Source organism: Salmo salar, chromosome ssa26, assembly GCF_905237065.1.
Source record: "Salmo salar chromosome ssa26, Ssal_v3.1, whole genome shotgun sequence".
Taxonomy (NCBI): Eukaryota; Metazoa; Chordata; class Actinopteri; order Salmoniformes; family Salmonidae; genus Salmo; species Salmo salar.
In genome coordinates, this window is record NC_059467.1 from 23,852,461 (window position 1) to 23,878,767 (window position 26,307).

Consider the following 26,307-nt stretch of genomic DNA (forward strand, 5'->3'; position numbering starts at 1 on the left):
TTAACGCCCTGGCCAAAGTTTTCTGAAACTACCACATGTATGAGGCCAATCACATACAGACAACCTCCTACAGTTTAACCCACAGACCAATATCTTTATATATACACCCCATCTCCCCTGCAGCCTCAGCCTCATCCCTGTCCCCTCAACCCATCCTCCACACCCACTTCGTCCCTCCTTTCTTCCTCTAATAAGCATTTAACATGGGCCATTGATTGGTGTGGCACACTATCGGTGGGACTAATTTATTTATGATCTTGTCATATCCAATCATTGATCTGGATGTCCTTCGTTAGGGAACTAATGATATGCAGAGGTAAAAGATTCACTAATTATTGTGTTTGGTCTAGTTGAGGCTGTTCTGCTAAAGGAGAGGGCTCCAGAGGGGAGGTGGCTGCAGGAGGAGAGGGCTCCAGATGGGAGGTGACTGTAGGAGGAGAGGGCTCCAGAGGGGAGGTGGCTGCAGGAGGAGAGGGCTCCAGATGGGAGGTGACTGTAGGAGGAGAGGGCTCCAGAGGGGAGGTGGCTGCAGGAGGAGAGGGCTCCAGAGGGGAGGTGGCTGCAGGAGGAGAGGGCTCCAGAGGGGAGGTGGCTGCAGGAGGAGAGGGCTCCAGATGGGAGGTGACTGTAGGAGGAGAAGGCTCCAGATGGGAGGTGACTGTTGGTGACGGCTCCAGAGGGGATGTGACTGTAGGAGGGGTGAGTTCCAGAGGGGAGGTGGCTTCAGGAGGAGAGGGCTCAAGGGGGGAGATGACTGCAGGGGGAGAGGTCTCCAGAAGGGAGATGACTTTTGGAGGAGAGGGCTCCAGAGGGGAGGTAACTGTAGGAGGAGAGGGCTCCAGAGGTGTGGTGACTGCAGGAAGAGAGGGCTCCAAAGGGGAGGTTTCTGTAGAATGCAGGAAGAGAATGCTCCAGAGGGGAGGTGGCTGTAGACTGCAGGAGCAGAGGACTCTAGATGGAAGGTGGCTTCAGGAGGAGATGGCTCCAGAGGGGACATGACCACTGTCCTCACCGGCAAACTGCAGGACATTAGGACAACCACTGAAACAGAATCCTTTGCACTAACATGTGGTTATGGTCATCCGCTCAAGATGAACCAATCACTATCTGATCAAGATTTGTCACTTCTACACTTGGCATTAAAATGTGTCTCTTATCCGTCCACTGTGTCCACATTGTGACCAGATTTTTAGAGGGTGGGCTAATGATTATTTTAATGGTTTGACTGTCCAGTTCCTTCTACACTTGTGAGATATACAGACACAATTCATGCCTGACAACCTCCATGTGGTCTACACCGGTCTACAAATGTGGGCACAATCAGGATGAGGAAACAATCAGGACAAATAATGCATGTTAGCACCAGGTATGAACGGGGCTAGAGACGTTGACAAAAGGTTGCAGCCATAGAGAATGATAGATGCCTCTAGTGGTCAAAAGGCATGCATAGCGCCATTGAGGGCTTCCACCATTTTAATGTAGTCACAGATTATCTATTATACTGACCAGATTCTAAAGTGGCCGCACTAATGTCCCCCCCACATCCTGAAATTGCATTTTTGTCCCAACTTAGTTTTATCATTGGAATGTGATACAAAATGAGGCAACGGTGTGCTTCAGGACCATGCGGACGCCTCCGAGCGTCAGGTAGGCTGTTTGGAGTGTTTATCTGACTGGATAATTAAAAAAATTATAAACGTCCCCCCCGCTTTTAAAACCAAAGTTGCACCCCTGCGCATAGGGGTTGTTTTGACATGTCAGAGGTGGAACTGCTTTAGAGCTATAAAATCCACAAGTGGCTCCCAGCATTATACCAAAAGCAGACATTGTCATTGGCTGCACGGAGTCACATTAACAGAAATCCTTTGTTCACAAGTTTGAACTCTGGAAAGTGAGATGTAACCTACACCTCAGCTAGGATGATAGAAATCATTATTTAGTTTAATGATTTTTAAGTTTAGGCATTAACGCCGAATGGTTAAGTTAAGGGTTAATGTTTGGGATAGGCTTAAAACAAAAATCTCAAAAACAACTTTCAATTGCTGGATTTGAACATGCATCTTTTGAAATCAGAGGCAGATGCTTACACCCATCCACCATCAGCATCCACAACACTCTGCAAAACTGAAACGTACTTGAAGGTAACAGCGCTCACTGTTGCCCCTAGTGGCCGGTTTCCACGTCATCTCCCGACATCCTCAGACATGGATGGACGTCGAATACTGACTTGAATCTAGGCCAAAGGATTTTTTTCTTAAAGTTGCCAGGATGTCACGTGTCCTACTTATATCAATACACTCGTACAACCTAAGCATTGTGAAGATTCTATCAGGAATGCTGTCACAGATGCTATTATGGCACAGATACAAAGATGAGTCCTCTAGCTATCTCTTTGGTTGCAGCACAGATAGTTGATATGCTATTCATTATTAACCATTATTTCACCAGATAACATGGGTAAGAGGTTGAGTGAAGAGGTGGGGGTTGAATTAACCCATAGGAAGATGGGGATAATTAGCTGACCATGGTATTATGAGCAGCAAGGTTGGTAATGTAGCCAGGATACAGGCTACTCACATGTATTGTCATATAACCCTAGTCTGGTTCTGTGCCTTCAACAATATTCTGGTTCATGTAAACTGGAAATGTGAGGCATTTTATTTTGAGATGCTTTAATACATCCTTGATGGTCAATAAAACTGATGTAAACTGCTGCAAGAGAGAAAGAAAGGTCTTTCTCTCCATATCCACTTACACAGAAGTGGTAATGAATTAGGTTGACGATTGGTGCCGCACTAGTAAACTAGACAGCAAATAGAACACATGGACCTATGCATCTACACAGAACTGCATAGGTCTTTGAGTTATGTAGATACTAACCAGGAAACGAGGTCAAACACTTGATATAGACAATGTATATTATGTATTGTACATGTCCTTGCCTTTTTAAACCAGTAGAGGGCAGTGCTAGACCAGTCATATGGATCACAGGACTTACTTTTTTTTCTCCTCTTTTCTTGTTTCAGACAGTCATGAACTATTCTTTGACAGGGATATAATTGCTCAGATTGAACAGACGTAGAATAACTTTTGCTGCCATGTCTACAAAATCAGTCGTGGACAAGTAGAGGAGTGAAGTGATTGTCTGAAGTTCGGTAAATCATGTGACATTCCAACTGCTAATTATGAAGTGCAAGAAAAGTCCTAGTGTAGATTGCGCTGTTGAATGTTTTTTTATTTATTTTTTGTACTTCTTTCCCAATAAAGATAACATACTGTCATCCTGTTTGTACTTTTCAAGATGTTGGTACTCTAGTGTGTGAAATGGTCATTCATGTTTTGTTCTTCCAATCTGACTGTTGGATACGTCTGCCGTTTTGTATTTATTTATGACATATGAAGGAAGTCACTCAATTTCATCATTAACGGAATAACATTTTTTGATCAAAGAAGTTGCATTGATACACTGTATATATATTTTTACAGCCACTGATTTCCCTCTATCATAGCTGAATAGATAGTGGGGTTTTGACCTAAAAATATTATTCAGAGAGCCATCCTCCACTTCTGATCTTCACGAGGGTGAGTACACAGAGGGCTTTCTGCTGGTTTGGTTTTTGCTTCTCACAAGTTCCAAAGTAGAATCTGTTCACAGCGTTGTCTCTTTACACTGGAATAACACATATGTAGACTACACAGGTGTTAAGCATGACTTCATTGTGTCCTCGGGTCCATCATTAAAGACCATAATGTTGCAAAAATATGGAGAGAGGAGCATAGTCCAACATACTGAATTATACTCCACCTACTGTAGCATTGTAACTTGAGCCATAGCATCACAAACACCATGAGGGAAAATTACATATTGTATGATAAATAACTTATCTTCAGTTCTCTGAAAAACAATGCTGAAACTCACCAGGTTGTCCTCAGAGTCTGAGCTGGAAACAGAACTGTCCTCAGTGGATGCCTGATGGAACATTAATCAGCAATCTGAAAACTTTAGCATTCATGGCTTACCAGTCACATGATAGTATACATGTAACAATGCTGTATATTCAGGTGTGCATTGATGGAATAATTATTTGAAGCTGCTGTAGCATTATTATTGTCTATAATCCATGATGTGTGTTATAGTGGAGTCAGCAAGAGCACTTTGCTTCAAAGAGTCAACATTGCTTAGTTTGGCCAGTACCCCTAAAAATAAGGCATTTAGGGCTACAATTAAAATGAACTAAACTATCAAACATGCATACAAAAAGCAAGCACCTGCAAATTAATTTTATTTTCAATACATAATTATAGGCTAACTGAGTTGGGTATTGTGTGCAAACCTGAATTATCATGAGAGCACCTTATATTTTAATAACTGGTAAAAATTCACAAAATACAACACAAAATAAATCAAAACAAGCTTATATAATTGGTATTAATTTTTGTACATTGTACCATAACTCAAGGCCGTTGCTAGCTAAGCTACAGTAAATCCAGCAAGGTAAGGAGGAAGGCTACAATGGTCAGTAACACATAGGGGTCATGTTCTGAAGCAATGGCAGAAGATAGGAAAGTTGAATCCATCTAATTTTTCCAGGAATGCAGAGAGCGGCTTTCAATGGGAACCATTATACAACCGTAACATTATGAATCCTCATTTAGCCGGTCAGGTCAGTCATGATTTCAACATATCCAGGTCAATTACTTGATAAGCATATCCAGTAAATAAGTAAATCCAGCTAATTATCATACAGGATGTCCAGCTAATACCCACATCATTATATGCACACACAGTAGCTTCCCCCGAATCACAAAATCAGCATCTTGATAGAGCGGGGGCATGTTTACATAGGCATGTGGGTCAGGGTTAAAAGCCATAAGATTTGCAGTCATTGGCTGAGGGGAGAGTCAGTGTCAGCTTTTGGGCCCCACCTGCTCCCGCCTCTCTGGCTCTCTGTCCAGAATGGGGCTAAGGCCTCGGACCCCTACGTACGGCCGGTGGGAAACCCCATTCATGGCTGAAAGGCCCCCACTGTCTATTGGGCAGATGTAGTCTGCCAAGTCATCCGGCCTCCTCTTCCTCAGGTGACTGAAGTGGGTGAAACCAAGCTTCTTGGGCTGAAATAATACAGGAAGACAAGAGCTTAAGGTAGGGTTCTCTGTACATTGAACAATAACTACTGTGGATTATTTCTAAAACTCAATACAAGAAAATTAGACAGATGTCATTACATGTACACAGTATTCACAGCACATTATAGGGTAATCACAGGCCCACTTCCATGGACACACAGCAGTCGTACCCGGACTTTGGCGGCGGTAGTGAGGGGTGCATGGCCGGTGGCGTTGGCATACTCCCGTTTCTCCAGAGAGGCCTGCGTCCCCACCAGGGCGGTGAAGGCGGTGGCCAGGTGGCGGCGGAGCAGGGTCTTCTGAGGGGGGATGTTCAGCAGCATGGCCAGGGTCTCAGAGCTGAACCGCAGCTCCAGAATCTAAAGTACAGGGGTAGAGGACAGGGCTGGAGCTCACTCAAGTAGGAACACAACCATTTAAGTGCTGCATCCCGATTCTCCTGTCTTCTTCCAAAATGTGTTCCTGCAGATGACGGGGGGTGTGCAGCTGCACACTTCAGAAAAGTTTGGGGAATTGGGACGCATGCATGGTTCTGAGGTGCAGTCCACTCACAATTAGACCTCCATGGACCCCACTGCCCCGTAGGTTGGGTGCATACTCAGCCAGGTCCACCGCCCGAAGCCACTCCATCACACGATGATTGGACCATTGGATCACCTCTGAGGGAGAGGGGTTCCTCTGACCAGGGAGAGAGCGAAATGAGAGTTCCTCCACTGAGCAGTAAAATCTTATTGTTAAACAAATCTTAACTAATTTCTCATCCATCATTCTAACTTTCTCTCATCCATCTTTCCCCCTCAGTCACTCATTTCCCTCCTCCCCCCACCTCAGGGTCCCCACCCTCTCACCTCCTCCCCAGGCCTTCGTCGGAGGCAGTGGGGGTTGAACTTGTTGACGTGGAGGACGTGGATAGCACACTTTATACTGAGGTGATGAAGCTGACTGGTCACCTTCAGGAAAAGCAGGTCATTCTGGGAAACAGTTTAGATTTTTTAGTTCAGTTGGAAAGCTAGGGCATATTCACTGTTTGGGAACCCTTTTATATTAAATGGTGATATCAAATGAGAGCATTTACACTCAAATTTTTTTGTACGATTCACTTAAAGACATTCATTGTTTGGCCTTACCACAGTGAGATACTGGAGCATCCTGCCATCTACTCGCCCCTCGTGGAACTGGTCCTTGTACTGAGGAAGGCCTATGTCATCCAACCATCCTGCATGTGACCAATCAGAGTTAACCATTTTAACTTCCTTTTAAACAAGGAATTGTGCACCTCAAATACCACACTTCTGGCAATGTCTGAATATAGTAGATTTTAATAGTACAGTTTAAGTTGTAGACGTACGTGTAACCCAGATGTGGTCCAGTTCAGAGGACTTTTCCATGGCTTTAGTACTGAACCCCCTTAGAGCCAGCTGTAATTTCTTCCTGTGTAGCGGGTGTTTGAGACCCATTTCCTGTGGACACAAAGATTTACATTACAATAAAGTTCCCAAAAACATGCAAGGTTTTACTGTGGTTTCCCAAAACCAATCAATGACTATGTTTATATGTTCAGAACAACATGATCCTGATTCCTGCAGTGTTACATGTTCTCCAGAGAGTATTATGACAACGCAGTGTCCATATGGAATCCTGCTGAGATTGAAAAGTTCTGAGTGACTGACAACCTACTTGTGACCCTGAGGCTGTCCTAATATAGACACCATACAAGCAACCATTTTGTATGTTTTTAAGTTCAGAGTAGCAACTCGCTCTCCGTCAATGACCTTCTCAAAGTCCTGTGGCCTTGCGGACAGGAGCGTCTGTCCGTTGTCGACCCACTGCCGGGTCAGGTTGACGTACTGGCCCAGACCATAGTCCTCCAGCCAACCACACACCTGCTCTCTGGTCCACTGGCTGAATGGAGTGTTCATATCCCTGATAAAGAGAAAGAGAATACTGATAGATGCAAAACAAGGTTCTGTCTACATATATTGTATATGGCCTATTCAACATCTATACAACGTGAACAGTATGCCCTGTATTGAAACAGGTGCAGTAGCAAACATATGTGACTCATTTCAGGAAACTAGGCGTATCTCGCACGTCACTACTTCACAGGAGAGGCATTTGAATGTAATTTATATATTTTCTTATCAAAAAGCATTTTTGGGCAGAAATGCCTTCTGGAACATGTGAACTTTCATGTGCCTTAAAAACAAACTTGTATGCCGTCTGTAAGTAAAAAAAGTTTTGTTAAATTACGAGCCTAGTTGGTTTAACTATGGAAAAAGACAGTAAAGGGGGATAACTAGTCAGTTGTACAACTGAATGCACTCAACTGAAATGTGTCTTCCACATATAACCAACTCTTTGAATCAGAGAGGTGCCGAGGGCTGCCTTAAATCGACATCCACGTCTTCGGCGCGTCAGAATTTTTACCTTGTCAGCTCGGGATTCAATCCAGCAACCTTTTGGTTACTGGCCCAAAGCTCCTACCCGCCAGGCTACCTGCCGCTAGCCATGATTGGTTGAGAGAATGGTTGGGCTGGACATGCTGAGAGATGATTTCAGATTGTTCTGCCATGTAGCACTCCTGTCTATAACATAAGCTGCTAAATATGTGTAGGTAATTCTTTCTAAAGTGGATTTTTTGAAAGATATCACAAAAAACTGCCCAAGTGTTGCTAAGGCTCTCCACTTTCTGGAGGACTGAGTTTTGAAATCAGTGGAATGCCTGGTGGAAGCAGAGTATGATAGCGAAGGAGATGGCATTTGATTGCAAATACAGAGGGAGTCAAAAAAATAACACGGAAGGCTGTTGAATAAAACACCTGTCTGGATTACATTTTCAAACTAAGGGCAACCATGGCATTTCTGAGAAAGAGGGAGAAGCATTCATCCATGTATACGGGTAAGAGAGTCTAGCAAGCTACATTTTCAGATATAACATTTCTAATTTTGTTAGAACGTCGTTTTCATTGCACGTTAAAGGGTACCGTTAGCTAGCTAGCTAGCTACCATTGTGTGTATGATCTGTGTAGTAATGTTTTCATATTTCAGAGCTATTTACATTGCTTGTTATAGACTAGCTAACATTGAACTTGGCTAATTTGTTAGCTTTAGCTACCTCCCCTTCATGCAGGATAGTAATGTTATGAGTTGGGATTATGGTTCATTGTTTAGCTAGCTACATGTCTAAACAAAAGACGCCACTATGCAAGTAACCATTTCACTGTACCGTTTATACCTAACAAGCTAGAAACTAAGCAAATCATTGTTTAGAAAGTTACTTTTAATTCCCTGGTTTTCTAGATTTCTATATAATAAATGCATGGGATTATTGGTGTTAAAAGGCACCAGTTATGCTATTTTTATTTAATGTCAAAAACAATTTCCAATTTTTATACATAAGACCAAATCGAGGCGGTTGGTCACATATTGGGCACACTTTATTTATTTGTATAGATGGTCGTAGTACCAACAAGCCATCTGTTGATAAGCAACTGTTTGCTTAGGTTACGGTTAAGTTTAGAATAAGTCTTCGGGTAGGGGATAATGTTAGTAGAAATGTTACTACATTGTTAATTCATGCCAATAATCTATTGGGGAATTAGGTGGTGTCAAGGAGTTATCCCCCAAATCCAGTCTTACCGAACAGTGCTGCCAGACTCAGGGGTCCGGGTCAGTCTTGGCCCTGCTGTGGCACGTAGCCCCCCTCTCCTAAAGTGGTTTGGTTCCAGGTCCTCCCCCTGCAGACCCCCTGACTGGGTCCGCCTGATCCTGGAGGAGAGGACCGTATTTGATTTCATAAACATAATGTACATAATATTCAAGACTTGGGTGTCATTCACATCTCTAAGCTTGCCATTTTAGGTGAGGTATATGCTCAATTTACTAAATATATACACACACAAAACTCACTTTCCCCAAAGCTTTCTGATACTGTTATTGTTCTTCAAGTGTTCTGGTGAGCCAATAGTCCGTTGACCTGACTCCGCCCCTGAAGACTGGGGTGAAAGGTCAGAGGATGAGGTGTCGTCCATTTTCTCTGTCTTTCCTGTAAGGGGGGGAAGATCTTTATTTTCTAGTTGTGTATCTATCATTGAAACATTTAAAATTGGAAGTTTACATCTGGGCGAAGGTTCTGGTTAAGCTTTCATTTGAGTTTCTTTTGAAAATGTGCAATGCAAGAATAAAAACAATCAACTGGTTCAAAAAATGTATTTATTTCCGGGACAACAATACAAATAGCTGATGTCATCTTGGTGAAAAAAAGTTTCATACAGGCGGTGAACCTTCAAGAAGACTTGAATCTTAATGACTGAATTATGTTTATTGCCAATAGCCTGTGAAGAGAACTAGCACAAACATGTAAATTAACTCATAGCTAGTGCCATGGACATCCTACTTGTTCATATCCCTGAAATATAAGAAACATGTATGTATTGGAAATTCAAAATTGTATGCTGTCATCTTACACAGAGCACTGACACACACATTTACCCCAACTGACATTTTCCCAGTCCCCAGGTCCAGAATAAATTAAAGGAAATGTACAGCATTCCATCTTATGAGCACAAGTGAACAGCAAACTTTGTTTAACATTTTTTTTATAAAGCAACATCTCACGGCACAACTTCTCTCCCCCATGTGACCTACTTGTGCATGTACAGACATGTGTAACTGATAGATGCACACGCACGCATTGAAAAGCATTAACATGATGTGCATTTCAAATGTAAAGTATTTTGTCTGTAATGTATTTTTCGACATGTGTCGAACCCCAGTAAGATTCACTGATAGGCGCATTAGGGGATTGGTACAGCTCTGCTTTCTCATGTTTGTATTGGAGGCCTTTGGCTCTAACCGACCACCCAAAAGGAGTGAGAGCACATAGAAAGGGATTCCAGCTGCTGGGCCTGCACAGCACAAAATCCCACCACTGCAGCCATAATATGGCACCAGTTACAGCTGGGAGGACAATATAGATTCATTTTGTGGGAGGATCATATACCCATGGACTTGAGTCCTGTCACTCCAAAGCCCAGGGTGGAGTTGGGGTGAATGTGGTCCGTGAGAGAGGGTGGGGTTGTGTGGACCTTGGTCATTTAGAAAGAGAAGGTGGAATTGGGGTAAGCGTGGTCTGTGAGAGAGAGGATGGGGTTGGGTTCAGTGTGGTCGATCAGAAAGAGGGTGGGGTTGTGAACATGGTATTTGTCAGGCAGTCAGGAATATCCCTGAAAACCTTTGCTCCGGCTGGGGCCTCGCCGCTATTAGCTTTGATCACAGTGCCACTAATCAGAGACCTGTGTATTTGCCCTGTCTCAAAGGGAGGACCAGGTATTGGTCTGATCAGCTATCTGGGGCTTTGTGTTCTGTGGTGTAGAAGGGGCCAGAACTAAGCACATATGGTTTCTCAGAACAGGTCTGTCCATCATGCAACATAAGATACAGTGAAACCTACAGTATATTCTGAGGTGAAGGTGTCTGAAGCACTAATAGACAGTGTGTGGTGGAGGGGTTAACCTGTTGTGGTATAGGGGGCAGTATTTTCACAGCCGGATAAAAAAAGTACCCGATTTAATCTGGTTACTACTCCTGCCCAGAAACTAGAATATGCATATAATTAGTAGATTTGGATAGAAAACTCTAAAGTTTCTAAAACTATTTGAATGGTGTCTGTGAGTATAACATAACTCATATGGCAGGCCAAAACCTGAGAAGATTCCATGCAGGAAGTGCCCTGTCTGACAATTTGTTGTCCTCCTGTTGCATCTCTATCGACATTACAGCATCTGTGCTGTAACATGACACTTTAAGGCTTCCATTGGCTCTCTAAAGCCGCCAGAAAGTGGAATGGGGTGTCTGCTGTCTCTAGGCAAAGTACAGCAGCAGAGTTTGTAAATGGTCAGCCTGGGGACAGTGAGACTGGACATGCGCGTTCACGAGACTTCTCCATTTTTTTCTTTCAGTCTTTGAATGAATACAACATCGCCCGGTTGGAATATTATCAGTATTTTACAAGAAAAATAGCATAAACATGGATTTTAAACAGCGTTTGACATGCTTCGAAGTACGGTAATGGAATATTTTGAAATTTTGTCACGAAATGCGCTCGCGTGTTACCCTTCGGATAGTGACCTGAACGCACGAACAAAATGGCGGTATTTGGATATAACTATGGATTATTTAGAACCGAAACATTTGTTGTTGAAGTAGAAGTCCTGGGAGTGCATTCTGACGAAGAACAGCAAAGGTAATCCAATTTTTCTAATAGTAATTCTGAGTTTAGGTTGTCCCAAACTTGGTGGGTGTCAAATTAGCTAGCCGTGATGGCCGAGCTACGTACTCAGAATATTGCAAAATGTGCTTTCACCGAAAAGCTATTTTAAAATCGGACATAGCGATTGCATAAAGGAGTTCTGTATCTATAATTCTTAAAATAATTATGTATTTTGTCAATGTTTATCGTGAGTAATTTAGTAAATTCACCAGAAGTTTGCGGTGGGTATGCTAGTTCTGAACATCACATGCTAATGTAAAAAGCTGGTTTTTGATATAAATATGAACTTGATTGCATGTTTTGTATAACATATTGTCCTAGGAGTGTCATCTGATGAAGAGCAAAGGTTAGTGCTGCATTTAGCTGTGTTTTGGGTATTTGTGATGCATGCTAGTTGCTTGGAAATGGCTGTGTGGTTTTTTGTGTCTATGTACTCTCCTGACATAATCTAATGTTTTGCTTTCGCTGTAAAGCCTTTTGGAAATCAGACAACGTGGTTCGATTCAGGAGAAGTGCATCTATAAAATGGTGTAAATTAGTCCTATGTTTGAGAACTTTGAATTATGACATTGTGGTTTTAAATTTGCCGCTCCGATTTGTCACTGGCTGTTGAATAGTGTGGGCGATTTTGTCCCACCTCCCCTAGAGAGGTTAACTTGTTACGGATAGGGGGCAGTATTTTCACGGCTGGATAAAAAAAACGTACACGATTTAATCTGGTTATTACTCCTGCCCAGAAACTAGAATATGCATATAATTAGTAGCTTTGGATAGAAAAAACTCCAAAGTTTCTAAAACTGTTTGAATGGCGTCCGTGAGTATAACAGAACTCAAATGGCAGGCCAAAACCTGAGAAGATTCTGTACAGGAAGTACCCTGTCTGACCATTTCTTGGCATTCTTTGTCATCTCTATCCAAAACAGAGGATCTCTGCTGTAACGTGACACTTTAAGGCTCCCATAGGCTCTCAGAAGGTGCCGGAGCGTTGAATGATGACTCTGCAGTCTCTGGCTGAAAAACAGTAGCGCATTTGGATAGTGGTCGATCTGAGAACAATGAGACGGGCGCGCGTGTGCACGTGAAGAGGCCATTTTACATTTTCAGTCTGAACGAAAACAACGACTCCTGGTCGGAATATTATCGCTATTTTACGAGAAAAATCGCATAAAAATTAATTTTAAACAGCGTTTGACATGCTTCGAAGTACGGTAACGGAATATTTTGAAATTTTTTGTCACGAAACGTGCCGGCGCGTCACCCTTCGGATAGTGTCTTGAACGCACGAACAAAACACCGCTATTTGGCTATAACTATGGATTATTTGGAACCAAACCAACATTTGTTGTTGAAGTAGAAGTCCTGGGAGTGCATTCTGACGAACAGCAGCAAAGGTAATCCAATTTTTGTTATAGTAAATCTGAGTTTGGTGAGTACCAAACTTGGTGGGTGTCAAAATAGCTAGCCTGTGATGGCCGGGCTATCTACCTAGAATATTGCAAAATGTGCTTTCACCGAAAAGCTATTTGAAAAATCGGACACCGCGATTGCATAAAGGAGTTCTGTATCTATAATTCTTAAAATAATTGTTATGTTTTTTGTGAACGTTTGTGAGTAATTTAGTAAATTCACCGGAAGTGTTCGGTGGGAATGCTAGTTCTGAACGTCACATGCTAATGTAAAAAGCTGGTTTTTGATATAAATATGAACTTGATTGAACAAAACATGCATGCATTGTATAACATAATGTCCTAGGAGTGTCATCTGATGAAGATCAAAGGTTAGTGCTGCATTTAGCTGTGGTTTTGGTGACATTATATGCTAGCTTGAAAAAAATGGGTGTCTGATTATTTCTGGCTGGGTACTCTCCTGACATAATCTAATGTTTTGTTTTCGTTGTAAAGCCTTTTTGAAATCGGACAGTGTGGTTAGATAAAGGAGAGTCTTGACTTTAAAATGGTGTAAAATAGTCATATGTTTGAAAAATTGAAGTTTTCGGATTTTCGAGGAGTTTGTATTTCGCGCCACACCCTATCATTGGATATTGGAGCGGTGTTCCGCTAGCGGAACGTCTAGATGTAAGAGGTTAATGCTTCTTTAGGCTTACTTGAGTCTCCATCTTCACTCGCCTCTGGAGACCTCTGACTCTGTGTCTCACTGCACTCTCCCTCTCCATTATGCTCTGGGAGGGAGCCCTTCACCGGCAGGGTCTGGCACCGGTTATCTACAGGCCCATTCTGGAGAACAAACAGACAAATGAAACAATTAGACCAATAGAAAATGTTTTATTTTACTTTTAATTAATTGATTTATTTTCTATAAAATTCTGATTGACAAGACAAAACAATCATGTGGTCAGAAGTGTGACCCAAACGCAAGAGAACAGTAATGATTAGATATGAAAGTGAAGAGTTTTGTTCATAGTAATAATACCTCAGACACTTCAGCCTCTACAGGAATCACCACTACATGCTAGAGGTAGGGAAGGTGAAGAACAGTCATTAGATGACAAGAAGTTAGTGCTGTGATACAGATTGGGGAGAAAAGTGTAATGCCCTTTCTAGTCAGATTCTCTCGCTCTGGGCAGTAAATGGTGTCAAGTGAAAATGTCCCTACTACCGTCAATGAAGATCCATTCTGTAGGTTGTCCATACTGCTTGATAAAAGTCGGGGATGTGTCCTGATAAAAATACATTATCTGATCATTCAATTCACACATAAGAATATTGATTAGTGCAGCCCCATAGATCTCTTAAAGAAGTCCCATAAAAGGTGTTCCACTCCCAGTCTCACCAGAGTTCCCTCTCCTTCTGGGCTGGCAGGTGGGACACGAGCTGGGGGGACGAACTGCTGAAGGACATCTGGACCAGAGGAGAGACAGATGAGAAATATGACGTAGCGCCGTAAACTCTAGTTCAACAGTCAGAAGACTGGTGGAAATGAGGCTTCTGATCCATATTGGGCAGGATCAAACATGTTTTAATCCAAAAGGCACGTTCTACCTTCATATTATGCTGATACTGAAAACTGGAGTAATTGTCAGTGTATGCTTGGGGCTGAGAGAACAATTTTTTCCCCCATCTGAACATTCCCCTTCCTCTGACCCACCTCAGCCTTTTTGTTCTCAGGGAGTGCACTGGGAGGAACTGTCCTTATCACCACTCCATGCTCCCGTTCCTCACTGCTGTTCGATGGAGTACTCTCATTGGATATTGAGAGGATAGTGGGTGGAGCTATCAAAGAAAGAGTGTCATTGCTTCATACCATCATGAGTAATGGAAGTGTTCTGCTTTCTCTAGTTCATTATACATTTGAATGCGAGGAATGTTTTACCCTTTTGGTGGCTTTTCATTAAAAACAATCAATAACTAGAGTAGTACAATGTATGGTAAGGGAGATGGTTACCTTGTCTTGGGGTCACAACGTCTCTGAACTGTCTGTACTGGACTAAGAGCAGTGTGAGCTCCTCAATACGCCGGTCCTGTAACGGAGATTAATCCATACAGTACCTTGCAAAAGTATTTCTTCACATTTTGTGATAAAATGTGGGATTAAAATGTATTTAATTGTAAATTTACACAAAACACTAAATGTAATAAGTAAAACTTTGTTGTATAAGTGGTCAGCTCCCCGAGTCGAAACATGTTAGAAACACCTGGGATTGGGACATATTTGTCCATTATTTTTCAATAACCATTGACACTTCTTGAACACGAAACGAGGGAGAGCTCAGTTGTGTTTTGAAAGTGTACTGGAAAGTTTTAGTAGCTAGCTAACATTTTAGTTTGGATCTCACGACGCAGTTGGCATCAGTTGCTGGGACTGATGGTCTCTGTCCAGTGATCCTGCCAACTAAGACCGGGTCTGAAGATCTAGTTACCTAGCAGCCCATCAAGCCAACTGGGTTTTCTTGAGGGCTTGAACGCAGTTAGCCAGTGGCTGGGACAAAGGATTGTCCCGGGTTTGTGACTGTCTAGATCCCTGCTGTTCGTCAAGTTTAATCTTCCCGGTGACCTGCCTTGTCTGGAACTGTGGAATAACAGCGTAACCTACGTTGCTAGCTACCATGATAAAGACCAAAGCCGGTGGGACTACCGTTGAGGACAGTGGTGTCTATCACACGTGAAGGATCTTTTAAAACAAACAAAAAGAGTTCTAAAAGCAGTTGTTACAAGAAAACAGCATTGTGTTTTGTCGAAATACTGGTGGATTCAACTAATAAAATAATGGTCAACCGGGTCCAGGACATGAACAGGTTGCAGTTCTCCCAGGGTCAGCTCGATGAGTTGAAACAGGAGAACAGCAAGATGAAACTAGTCTAAGTCCTTGAGAGGGGACATCAGTTCTGTGTGTGAATCCATGATAACAATGATGGATAAATCAATATATATCAAGGCGGAACTACATGGTTGTGGGCAGAACCTCCACGAGACCTGGGTGGAGGTCGATAGTGGTCAAGTTCCTAAGGTTCAAGAACAAGGTAGGTGTTCTGGAAAGAGCCAAGAACTTGAGGAACATACAGTTGAAGTCAGAAGTTTACATACACTTAGGTTGGAGTCATTAACCTGTTGGGGATAGGGGGCAGTATTTGCACGGCCGGATAAAAAAAACGTACCCGATTTAATGGTGCCCAAAGACACGACAACAGGCTGGTCATGGCTCACATCAACAGCATCCTCCCGGACACCCTAGACCCACTCCAATTTGCATCATCTGTTGGGGCGGTATGCAATCTCATTCGCACTTCACACTGCCCTTTCTCCCGTGGACAAAAGGAACACCTATGTGAGAATACTGTTCATTGACTACAGCTCAGCATTCAACACCATAGTGTCCACGTAGGTCATCACTAAGCTAAGGACTCTGCAACTCGATCCTGGACTCCCTGACGGGTTGCCCCCAGATGGTAAGAGTAGGCAACAACACGTCTGCCACGCTGCTCCTTAACACTGGGGCCCCACAGGGGTGTGTACTTAGTCCCCTCCTGTATTCCCTGTTCACCCACGACTGTGTGGCCAAACACAACTCTAACACCATCATTAAGTTTGCTGATGACAACAGTGGTAGGCCTGATCACCGACAACGATGAGATGGCCTATAGGGAGCTGGTCAGAGAACTGGCAGTGTGGTGCCAGGACATCAACCGCTCCCTCAATGTGAGCAAGACTAAGGAGCTGATCATGGACTACAGGAAAGGGCAGGCTGAACAGGCCCCCATTAACATCAACGGGGCTGTAGTGGAGCGGGTCGAGAGTTTCAAGTTCCTTGGTGTCCACATTACCAACGAACTATCATGGTCCAAACATACCAAGACAGTCGTGAAGAGGGCACGTCACACTTATTCCCCCTCAGGAGACTGAAAAGATTTGGCATGGGTCCACAGATCCTCAAAAAGGTTCTACAGCTACACCATCCTGACCGGTTGCATCACCGCCTGGTATAGCAACTGCTTGGCAAGGCGCTATAGAGGGTAATGCAAACGGCCAGTACATCACTGGGGCCAAGCTTCCTGCCATCCAGGATCTATATAAATAGGAGGTCTCAGAGGAAAACCATAAAATTGTCCGAGACTCCAGTTAAAGACTGTTCTCTGCTACCGCACGGCAAGCGGTACCGGAGCGCCAAGTCTAGGACCAAAAGGCTCCTAAACAGCTTCTACCCCCCAAGCCATTAGAATGCTTTACAATTCATAAATATCGCCACCGGGCAATTTACATTGAACCCCCCTCCCCCTTGTACATTGATGCTACTCGCTGTTTGTTACCTATGCATAGTCACTTCGCCCCCACCTACCTGTACAGATTACCTCAACTAGCCTGCTATATAGCCTCATTGTTATTCTGTTACTTTTATTTTAGTCTACTTGGTAAATATTTTCTTCTGCTTGATCTGCACTGTTGGTTAAGGGCTTGTAAGTAAGCATTCCACGGTAAAGTCCTCACTTGTTTTCGGCACATGTGGCAAATAAAGTTTGGTTTGATCCATTTTAATCCCACTTTAACACAAAATGTGAAATAATCCAAGTGGTCTGAATACTTCAGCAAGGTACTGTAAATGGCTTTCTCCATACGCTTTTAACATAAGAGTTGAGAAGTGTGGAGTGTGACATGGGCACAGCTGGAAATCAGAGTAGTGGTAACTGAGTGCGTGTGTGTGTTTTGAAGTTGTGCCAGTGCCCCTGGCCTGGTCTAGTTTCTCTTAACAGACCAAACTCCAGAATTAGGTCTGGCATATTCAGCACTCATTAATTGTGGCTTTGCCTAAAATGGATGGCTGCGGGGAGAGCGAGCGAGCATAAGGCCCATTTGTTCAAAGATCCAAGATTCCACCCGTGCGTGCAACTGTAAGAGTACAAAAGCCCTACTGTGCTATTAATGACCTGTGGGTGGTGCTCCTGGTGTGTGGATACATACACCATCGGCTTTCCAGCAGCCCCTGCCATCCAAACATTAATGATGGTTGTGCTGTGTATGCCAACACTGCTTAATGTATACAATGGTACTCAACTATATACAAAGCAATGGGATCACACTGTTCAATGTTTTATTTTGTGATGTATGCCAAATTACATTTCACTACTGGACCAAGACAGAAAAACATACATTTACAGTAACCTTTGACAGCCGCCTACTCACCTTTTCATCATTGGCAACCAGCAGTGTCTCCATCCCCGTCTTTAACCTTTGGAGCTCCTGATCTGTAGAAAGGAGTCATACTGTTGTTGCCATCATGTACCTTATGTATGCAGTACTATAATATGACAATGTATTTGCAATCTTTCATTTTCTACCACATTTAAGCATATATTAGGGATATGTAAAATAGATGGCGCAGAACTTCTCTCAGATGGAAAAGGTCTCATCTAGCCAGGGAAAGTCAACAGTATGAGCTAGGGGTCCATACACTAAAGCAGAAATGAAGCATAGAAAGTTGACAGGCAGCCATGGACAATGGAAAAGACATCTTCTGAAAATGAAACTTAAAATCACTCAACTACAGTATACCCCGAGTAGCAAGAGCACAATGCCATAAAGGTTATGGTACTGGACACCAGTTGGCTGACATTAACAGATCAAGAGTCCCTTCCCAGTGGAAATTCTGATCAATATACTCAGTTGAAGAAATGTGAGCTCATTAAAATGTTGGCAGACAGAGGAAGCCAAGGTCCATTCCTGGGTTTGATTTTCTTGGAGCCCCACAACAGGGTATGCATGACAGTTTGAAAGGAGTGCATTTAGGGAAGGGATAAGATGGTGAGGTTGAAAGCAATGTGTTAAAGTTGTTAAATAGTGTTAAGGCTTACGCTTGTTGTTGAGCCTTCTCCTGTACATATCCTCTAACAGTGGAAATTATGCAATGTGGAGAGAGAGAACCATTGTTAGACACCACTCACATGCAGGCACACCTTTTGCTACCACTGTTGCAGCATGTTATTGATCCATGACTGACAAAAACCTGTTGACTAGTCACCAAGAATGGACACAGCTCCTTCATTACAGAACAACAATGTATTAAAGTTATGCAGTTTGGAAGAAGCGTTTGGGTGCTTACCTCTCTCTGAGGTCTCAGTGGACAGTGGTCTGGCCAGGAGCTGTGTGTGCAGGCTGTCTATCTCAGCATTCTTACTGAGCAGGAGCTGCTGGAGGTCTGATAGCTCTGCCTGTGTGATGGGGGGGGAATAAAAAAATTAAAAAAAATCAGGAGCATGCATAAGCTAAAACACACTTATGCTCTCAGAAAGACAACATACTGACACAGTTTAAGTCAACACATTCATAACATAGTCTCCAACAGTTGTATGAGGATTAAGTCAAATCAATGTTTATTGGTGGCGTAAACTGTTTAGCAGATGTTATAGCAGGTACAGCAAAATGCTTATAAATACACACTCAAGCTTGGAATCTAAAGCTGATATTTACATGATTTGGCTGGTTCATCTTTCCAGAGCAGGCTATATGTTTATATAGGGACTGAAGTTCATAGTAACGCAACCACAACCAACATGACCATATATAGCCTGATAAGTCAAAAATGTGTTAGACTAGCAGTGATTAAAGTTAAAATACATATGACCAAAAAGAAGATTCATGTCTTCATGTCTGTCCCGAGTGAAAGTAAAAAAATTGCCTGAACTTCTTCATTGAGCTAAGGTGAAATTGAGGGGTGGAGAGTGCAGGGGAGTGAAAGAGTGAGCCAGACAGGTATGGCAATGGGGTGTGTTAACCAAGGTATTGTTTAACCGCCAAGAGAAACCACCAAGGGACTGTGCCACCATTTAAATCTATTTCTACAAAGAAAATGGTCAGCAGATTTGTTAAGAAAATAAGCTTTTGTGAATGACTTTCGTGTCTGTATGACTCATCTAACTGGGCAGAAAAGTAGATTGGACAGAGTTTAGGAAAACTGCAGTTAGCAGAGGAATCTGGGCACTACTAATACAGTCTAGACATTACAGGAGAGGTAGGCTAACATATGTTTGTTATACCTTTGTTGCTTTGAGTCTCCTCTCATACTGGGACTTCTGGTCTTCAAGATGGTCTACTTTCTCCTTGAGAAGTCTGAGCTCTTGAAGTATGACCTGGGGACATTGATAAGAGGATATCCAACTTGTAAATGTCATTGTCACAAATGTACATCAACAGATAATGGATTGTTTTAATAGTCTGGAGACTGTCAATTAGTCCATGAGTTCTATCTGTTAACTATTCTCACAACACCACAATGAAATGCCTCTTAAAAATGATGCAGTACTGTGCATGGATCAACCCCCTTATCTACACACTAAATGGGATTGCATTGGGTCTCATGAACTATGCATGTGCAAGTTTGGTGGTGAGGGGTTCATTAGTGCAAGCACAGATCTATGTGTCAGAGCCTTGGGATCATGCCATACACAGTGATGGACGACTACATGCTTAGGATCAAAGGTCATGCAGACATTCTCTGCCTACACTCCCTCTTCCACAGCAGCACTGCTCCTCAGTACTGGAGCTATTATCCATGCCTGAGAATGGGATCACGTCAGGAGACTCCTCCAGCCCACTGTCGTGTACCTCCTCTGGGCTACCATCACAGGCGAGCCCATGGTCTGGGTTTTGGGCATCCGTGGACCCAGTGTCGCAGGCCTTCTGTAGGCTGCTATCAGCCTGGCCTGTTTTCTCCCGGATCCTGCAATTGATTTCCTGCTGAAACCTACACATCTGCTCCTGCAACTCACTAATCAAGTTCACGACACTCTGACACACAAAGGGAAGAGGGAAATAAGGAAAATTATTATTTTTTAAAACACAGGATGAGAGGAAGAATGAAAAAAGGGAAGGATTGTGTCTGGTGTTCCTCAACGATATACTAACACATTTTTTTACACCCATTTAGTTTATAAATTAACAAATGAAATGTTTAAAGCCATGCACTGTTTTGGGTTTATATGTCTGAGTGAACCACAATGAGAAACACAGCTCTGTGAGGTCTAAGCACACTCTGGGCCTGTGAAATAGTCTTGTCAGGATAAATATGCTTTTGACCTACTGGAGTGAGAACAATAGGTGCCTAATCTCACATACACGTGTATGCTACTGCCACATGAAAGAAACAGTCTAGTCCATTAGAGCAAGGCATGTTCTCATACTTAGAGTGTAAACAACCATCGAGCTATGCCTGGACCGTGGAAGTATCACATGGTGTCCAGTATAGAGGATATGACAGATATGGAGAGCTGTCCACGGCTATGTATAACCATGAGCTTAGTGACTCCGCTCCAGAGCAGGGAGGCCTCCAAAGTGAGTGTCAATGTGTGTGCGTATTCACACGCATACTGTATGCTTGAATGGTCACATATGGCACATCAGTGGAATGTTCAAAGCAGAGGTCTCATTCTCTCCAGTCAGCTGTCATAGGGAAGGCAGTGTGTGTACATGACCAGAGCAGAAAGACTATTGCACCACATGTCCTTACATTACTAAACCTACTGAATATCCTCTACATTACAAACCACAGGTATGGATAATTTCCTGTCTAAAGTGTTATGCTACCCGGTCTTGAAAGGGGTAGGGTTGCCTCATTTAACACCTTCCTCTGCAGCTCATACAATAGGCCAGTCATGATTTCAACAACATCAGGACTTTAGACTGAAACGTAAAACCTGTTGCCGAGTTAAAGCCTACTCACCCTCAGGTTTACCCAGCCATCCATCATGCCAGCACGGCTTCACATAGTATGGATGTGCTCTGGGGCACAAAGGCTCATTGACAAGCCATGTGTTGCAATAGTTCTGAGGAAAATGTTGGAACTTACCATCATGTGGTGATGGGTGTAGGTAACCCAACATACCATATGGGCTTAAGCAAACAAATTTCAGGTTGAACTAAAAACACAGAGCTAGGACTCCATGGAGAGAAGTTTCATGCCTAGGTAGTCCAGGAAGAGGGTAGAGTACATTTTACTCTGTCTTTAAAAGTATGTTTGTCATAAAGTCAGCTGCTGAATACATGGTTGGGTCTCCCAAAATTAGACTAAAAACAAATAAAAACCTGTCAGTTGTTCTAATCACAGACATGCTACTCTGTCTCAGGTACTGCATCTGTCTCTCTGACCGCCTCAGTCTTACCTAAGCTTAGTATTACACTCATCACCCCTCCGTGTGTGTGTGTGTGTGTGTGTGTGTGTGTGTGTGTGTGTGTGTGTGTGTGTGTGTGTCCTTACCTCTGCTTTGTGCTGCCTCTCTACTCCATGAATCTGTTTCTCCTCCATGTCCACCAGCTTCAGTTTCAGGTAAGACACCTCTCCCATCAGATCCAACTTCTGACTCTCCAGTGACGTCCTGCTAAGGCACTCCTGCCACCAGGGGAGACACGTGTTAATACACCAATCATGCAAATGGTTAGAGACCACACACACACTGACCGTTAGAGACAGAGGTACAAAGACACCAAGCCCAAACAGAACTTCAATTCTGGACACTAAAGAAGCTATCGTCTAGCTCTGCTCAATTCTCTCAAAGTCAGACAAACCCCTCTGCTGTCAGACGCAGTCCACACAGCTAAATATACACAGCTTCTGGGCACTATTTTTACTGCCCCTCTCAAAGGCAAACACATAAGCACAAAGCATGCAGAGGAGAGCGTAAATGAGCCCACAGAACCCTGCACAGTTCCCATACAACAACAAATAGAAGTACTGTAGAGGGTCAGCACATGCCTTCCTATTTAAATGAGGATTGCTATCAATCAAACATGCTGATTAGGACCTTGCTTGAAACACTAATTATCCCTCTTCATCAGAAAAACTGTCCCCTTTGAAAGTCCCCATTTCTCTCAACAGCTAATTATGTTGATTTCAGGCAGGTGCAAATTCTCAGAGGCTGCCCAATTCTGATATTTTTTTCACTCTTTTGTATTTTGACCAGAGCAGCTCTGAAAAAGCTCTGATGTGAAAAGATCTGATGTAATTGGTCAAAAGACCAATTAGTGAAAACATATCTGAATTGGGCTGCATGTGTAAACACAGCCTTAGAAAGGTCCAAAGAAAATATCGGAAGCACTGAGGCAGTCCAACCATGGGCATTTAAAAATGTAGCTTTTTTTAAGCGAAAAGGGTTTGTTTTCTGAGAGGTTTCTGGGAGAGTGCACATGGAAAATATTAGAGCTGTGTCACTAGTAAGAGATTTGCGGCTCAGGTCCAAAGCCTCATAACAAACCCAGCCCTTCAAAACAACCATGCTGTACAGAGTTAACCAGGGGTGTATTCATTACGAAAACTGTTTACTGTTTAAGAACCAAATGGAAACAAACAGAGCAAAACAAAAGTTTCAATTCGACAAATTCACTTTTTGCAACAGAATTGAAGTTTGCAATGGCTACCAAATGAAATGCATTGAAGGCATTTGAAGACAGTCTAACAAAGTCTGCATATTATACAGAATTTATTTGGGGGAACTTTGGAGCAGTTGAAAGCCTCTCCTTGGAAGGATGATATACTGTAGCAAAAACAACTTACTAGTATGCTAAGTTTGTCCTAACTCAGTTTTCAGTTTGTATAGACTGACAATAGTGCTTTTCATGCATGAAGGCTAAAGAGGTTGCTGTCACGAAGTTATTTTAGCTCAGTTGTAAAGAGGATCCTTGATTCTGACTGAGTTTCCATGTCTGCTCTGAGTTTGAACTCCACTGCACCTCACAGGAGTGGAAGACATGGACACCACCTCTACTGATGACAGAGCACTCCCTTCGACTCCCTCCATCCCTGCTCTTTCTCTCACTGCTTCTTAATCTCTCAGTCCATTTATTCTCTCGTTGTCCCTTTACACCTTCTCTTCCATTTCTCTCTCATTCTCTGTCCCTCCACTCCCTCTTTCCAACCCTCCCAGCCTGAGGCAATGTGTCTGACCTCATCTGGGTGGTTAGGGGTGTGACCAACTATGCTCTCTGTCCTGTGCACACCTGCCCAGACAGACCAGCCCTTGAGCAGAGCACCATGACCAAACCTTCCAGAGCAGACGGCTGCTGCACTCCAAGAATCAGTCCTGGATGGGAACAGACCACACTAAATATTTGGGTTGTCACAGAGATCTAGAGCCTGGCTCACTGGAATCCCGGGGAGGAATTTCCTCCGGGGATACTGGGCTCTCTAGGAGGCAGTCTACCATGAGACTCAGCATGTCTAGACAGTCTGCTAGGAGACAGAGTGTGTCTAAATCTAAATGTCCCCTACTCACACATGCATTATTTTAAAGTATTCTAGTCATACATAAAGCAAATGTCATGTCAGTCTAAGGGAGAAGGCATAATATTTGTGCTGCTGTGATTCAGACTTTCAGAACCCAGTTTGAATCGAAACAGGAACTGTTTGGAAGTGAACAGGAACTGTATGGAAGTGAACCTGAACCATACAAAACGAGGAAGTTGATATCATACTAAAGTCTGTCTAAACTTAGACTGTGAATAAGGTTGCAGTTCAAAGGTTTGTATGAATGGAAGAGGACCAGTGTGAGGTCCTTACCTGCTGCAGCATCTCTTCTGTAGAGTTGAGCTTGTGTTGATGTTCCTCCAGAGAACTTTCCAGATCACTGATCTTTACTCCCTGAGCTTCCACCTGGTCTGTCAGAACGCTCACCTGTGTGTGTGTGGAATGGAGGAGAAACTCAGTCACACTAGTAGACAGCAATACTTCAACATTTCTGACACCTCCTTTCAATGTTGTCAACCCCCTTGACCTCTGTTCATGCTTCATTCCCACACTCGCTTTCTCCCTCCCTCCCTTTGCTCCTTCCCTCCCTCCCTTCTTCCCCCTTTCCTGGCTCTACCCTCCACCTGCGAAGTTATCTAACCCCAACATCCACATGCACTTTCTCAAAGTCATTAAAATCACCTCTCTCTGCCTGCCATCCATTTCACAACATATCAGCTCCTTAATTGATATACCCTTCACACTGCCAGATAACAAATATTTCCAAAGCTGAATGAAGGACTCTTTGTCCTTCATGAGCTTTTCTCAGTTCAACTCATCAGGCCGGCTCTGCACTACTCATGATATAGATACAGCTGTTGAGAAAACAAACTACCGATAAAGCCAATCAGTTACAAAAGGCAGGGCTCAACCAGCCAATCAGATGGATTTTAGCGGAGGAACATGTTAGTGTGTACATGAGACCTATACACAACAAGACGTCACATCTGACAACAAACAGAGGTGTGTTGTAGCCAGCAAGTCTGGACCTGACTGCAGAAAAACCCTTACTCAACATCCCTGAGAACTAGTGTACACACACACACACACGCACACACACACACACACACACACACACACACACACACACACACACACACACACACACACACACACACACATAAACTTAAGAAGTACTGCCCTTGTTCCTAACCCTTGTTGACACCTGTTCAACAAAACAACACAACAACACTGGATTAAGGCAAAACACTGGATTAACCACCCCCCCCAAAAAAAAAAACACTGGATTTTGGGGGGTTTGGGACCGCTTCCTTTTAGGTGGTTGTAAAATTGAATGTCTCTTTTCTGGATTTTGATAATTAGCAGGTATCGGCCTAATTCTGCTCTGCATGTTGAACACTGACGATATTTTTGCAGAATTCTGCATGCAGAATTCATCTCTCACTAAATCTCTCTCTACAACTCTCTACATCTCTCACTTGACATCTCTACATCTCTCTCTATCGCTCTCTCTACATCTCTCTCTCTCTCTCTACATCTCTCTCTCCCTCTACATCTCTCTCTCCCTCTCTCTCAATTCAATTCAAGGAGCTTTATTGGCATTGAAAGTATATGTTAACATTGCCAAAGCAAGTGAACCATCTATCTCTCTCTGTCTCTCTCTACATCTCTCTCAATTCAATTCAATGTGCTTTATTGGCATGACGTAACAATGTACATATTGCCAAAGCTTACTTTGGATATTTACAACATTAAGATAATAATAATCAATATTGTCAACAATTGAACAATAACGATATAGAGGACATGTGCAGGTTGGTCTGTGCTCACTGAGCCTGTACTTTTGTCAAGGTTTTGATCAGTAAGGGCCAGACAGCACTGCATTTTGCATTGTGCTTGTGCTTGTGTTTCCCAATAAGCAATGCAGTTTTGATTTGACTGTGTTGTAATTTGGTTTATTCTGATTGATTGGATGTTCTGGTCCTGAGGCTTCAGTGTGTTAGTAGAGCAGTTTTGTGAACTCAGCAACAGGACCAGCTGGATGAGGGGACTCTTTTCTTTCCTCAGGTCTCTCTCTCTCTGTCTCTCTCTCTCTCTCTACATCTCTCTCTCTCTACATCTTTCTACATCTCTCTCTCTCCATCTTTCTCCATCTCTCTCTCTCCATCGTTCTACATCTCTCTCCATCGTTCTACATCTCTCTCTCTCCATCTTTTTACATCTCTCTC

The 26,307-nt window shown here is 43.1% G+C and overlaps 1 protein-coding gene across 6 annotated transcripts in view; it reads right to left on the reverse strand.

Annotated features, from left to right (window-relative positions):
* Nucleotides 1-4,266: 4,266 nt before the first annotated feature.
* Nucleotides 4,267-26,307, reverse strand: part of LOC106587459 (liprin-beta-2) — a 28,776-nt gene continuing 6,735 nt past the window's right edge. For 2 of the 6 annotated variants that reach the window (XM_014175866.2, XM_045708805.1), the window contains 20 exons: nt 24,392-24,505; nt 22,097-22,228; nt 19,881-19,973; nt 18,947-19,055; nt 18,031-18,092; nt 14,801-14,876; nt 14,504-14,628; nt 14,189-14,256; nt 14,015-14,075; nt 13,829-13,867; nt 13,503-13,632; nt 9,037-9,172; nt 8,767-8,895; nt 6,900-7,050; nt 6,476-6,587; nt 6,255-6,343; nt 5,976-6,098; nt 5,680-5,805; nt 5,298-5,486; nt 4,267-5,112 (listed from right to left, as the gene is read on the reverse strand). In XM_014175866.2, the coding sequence (XP_014031341.1) occupies nt 4,909-5,112; nt 5,298-5,486; nt 5,680-5,805; nt 5,976-6,098; nt 6,255-6,343; nt 6,476-6,587; nt 6,900-7,050; nt 8,767-8,895; nt 9,037-9,172; nt 13,503-13,632; nt 13,829-13,867; nt 14,015-14,075; nt 14,189-14,256; nt 14,504-14,628; nt 14,801-14,876; nt 18,031-18,092; nt 18,947-19,055; nt 19,881-19,973; nt 22,097-22,228; nt 24,392-24,505 (2,268 nt within the window). In that variant the 3' untranslated portion in view covers nt 4,267-4,908. Of the gene's footprint in view, nt 5,113-5,297; nt 5,487-5,679; nt 5,806-5,975; nt 6,099-6,254; nt 6,344-6,475; nt 6,588-6,899; nt 7,051-8,766; nt 8,896-9,036; nt 9,173-13,502; nt 13,633-13,828; nt 13,868-14,014; nt 14,076-14,188; nt 14,257-14,503; nt 14,629-14,800; nt 14,877-18,030; nt 18,093-18,698; nt 18,732-18,946; nt 19,056-19,880; nt 19,974-20,346; nt 20,632-22,096; nt 22,229-22,404; nt 22,573-24,391; nt 24,506-26,307 lie in introns of those variants that run through there. The other 4 variants (XM_014175862.2, XM_014175863.2, XM_014175867.2 and 1 more) reach the window with 4 other exon arrangements.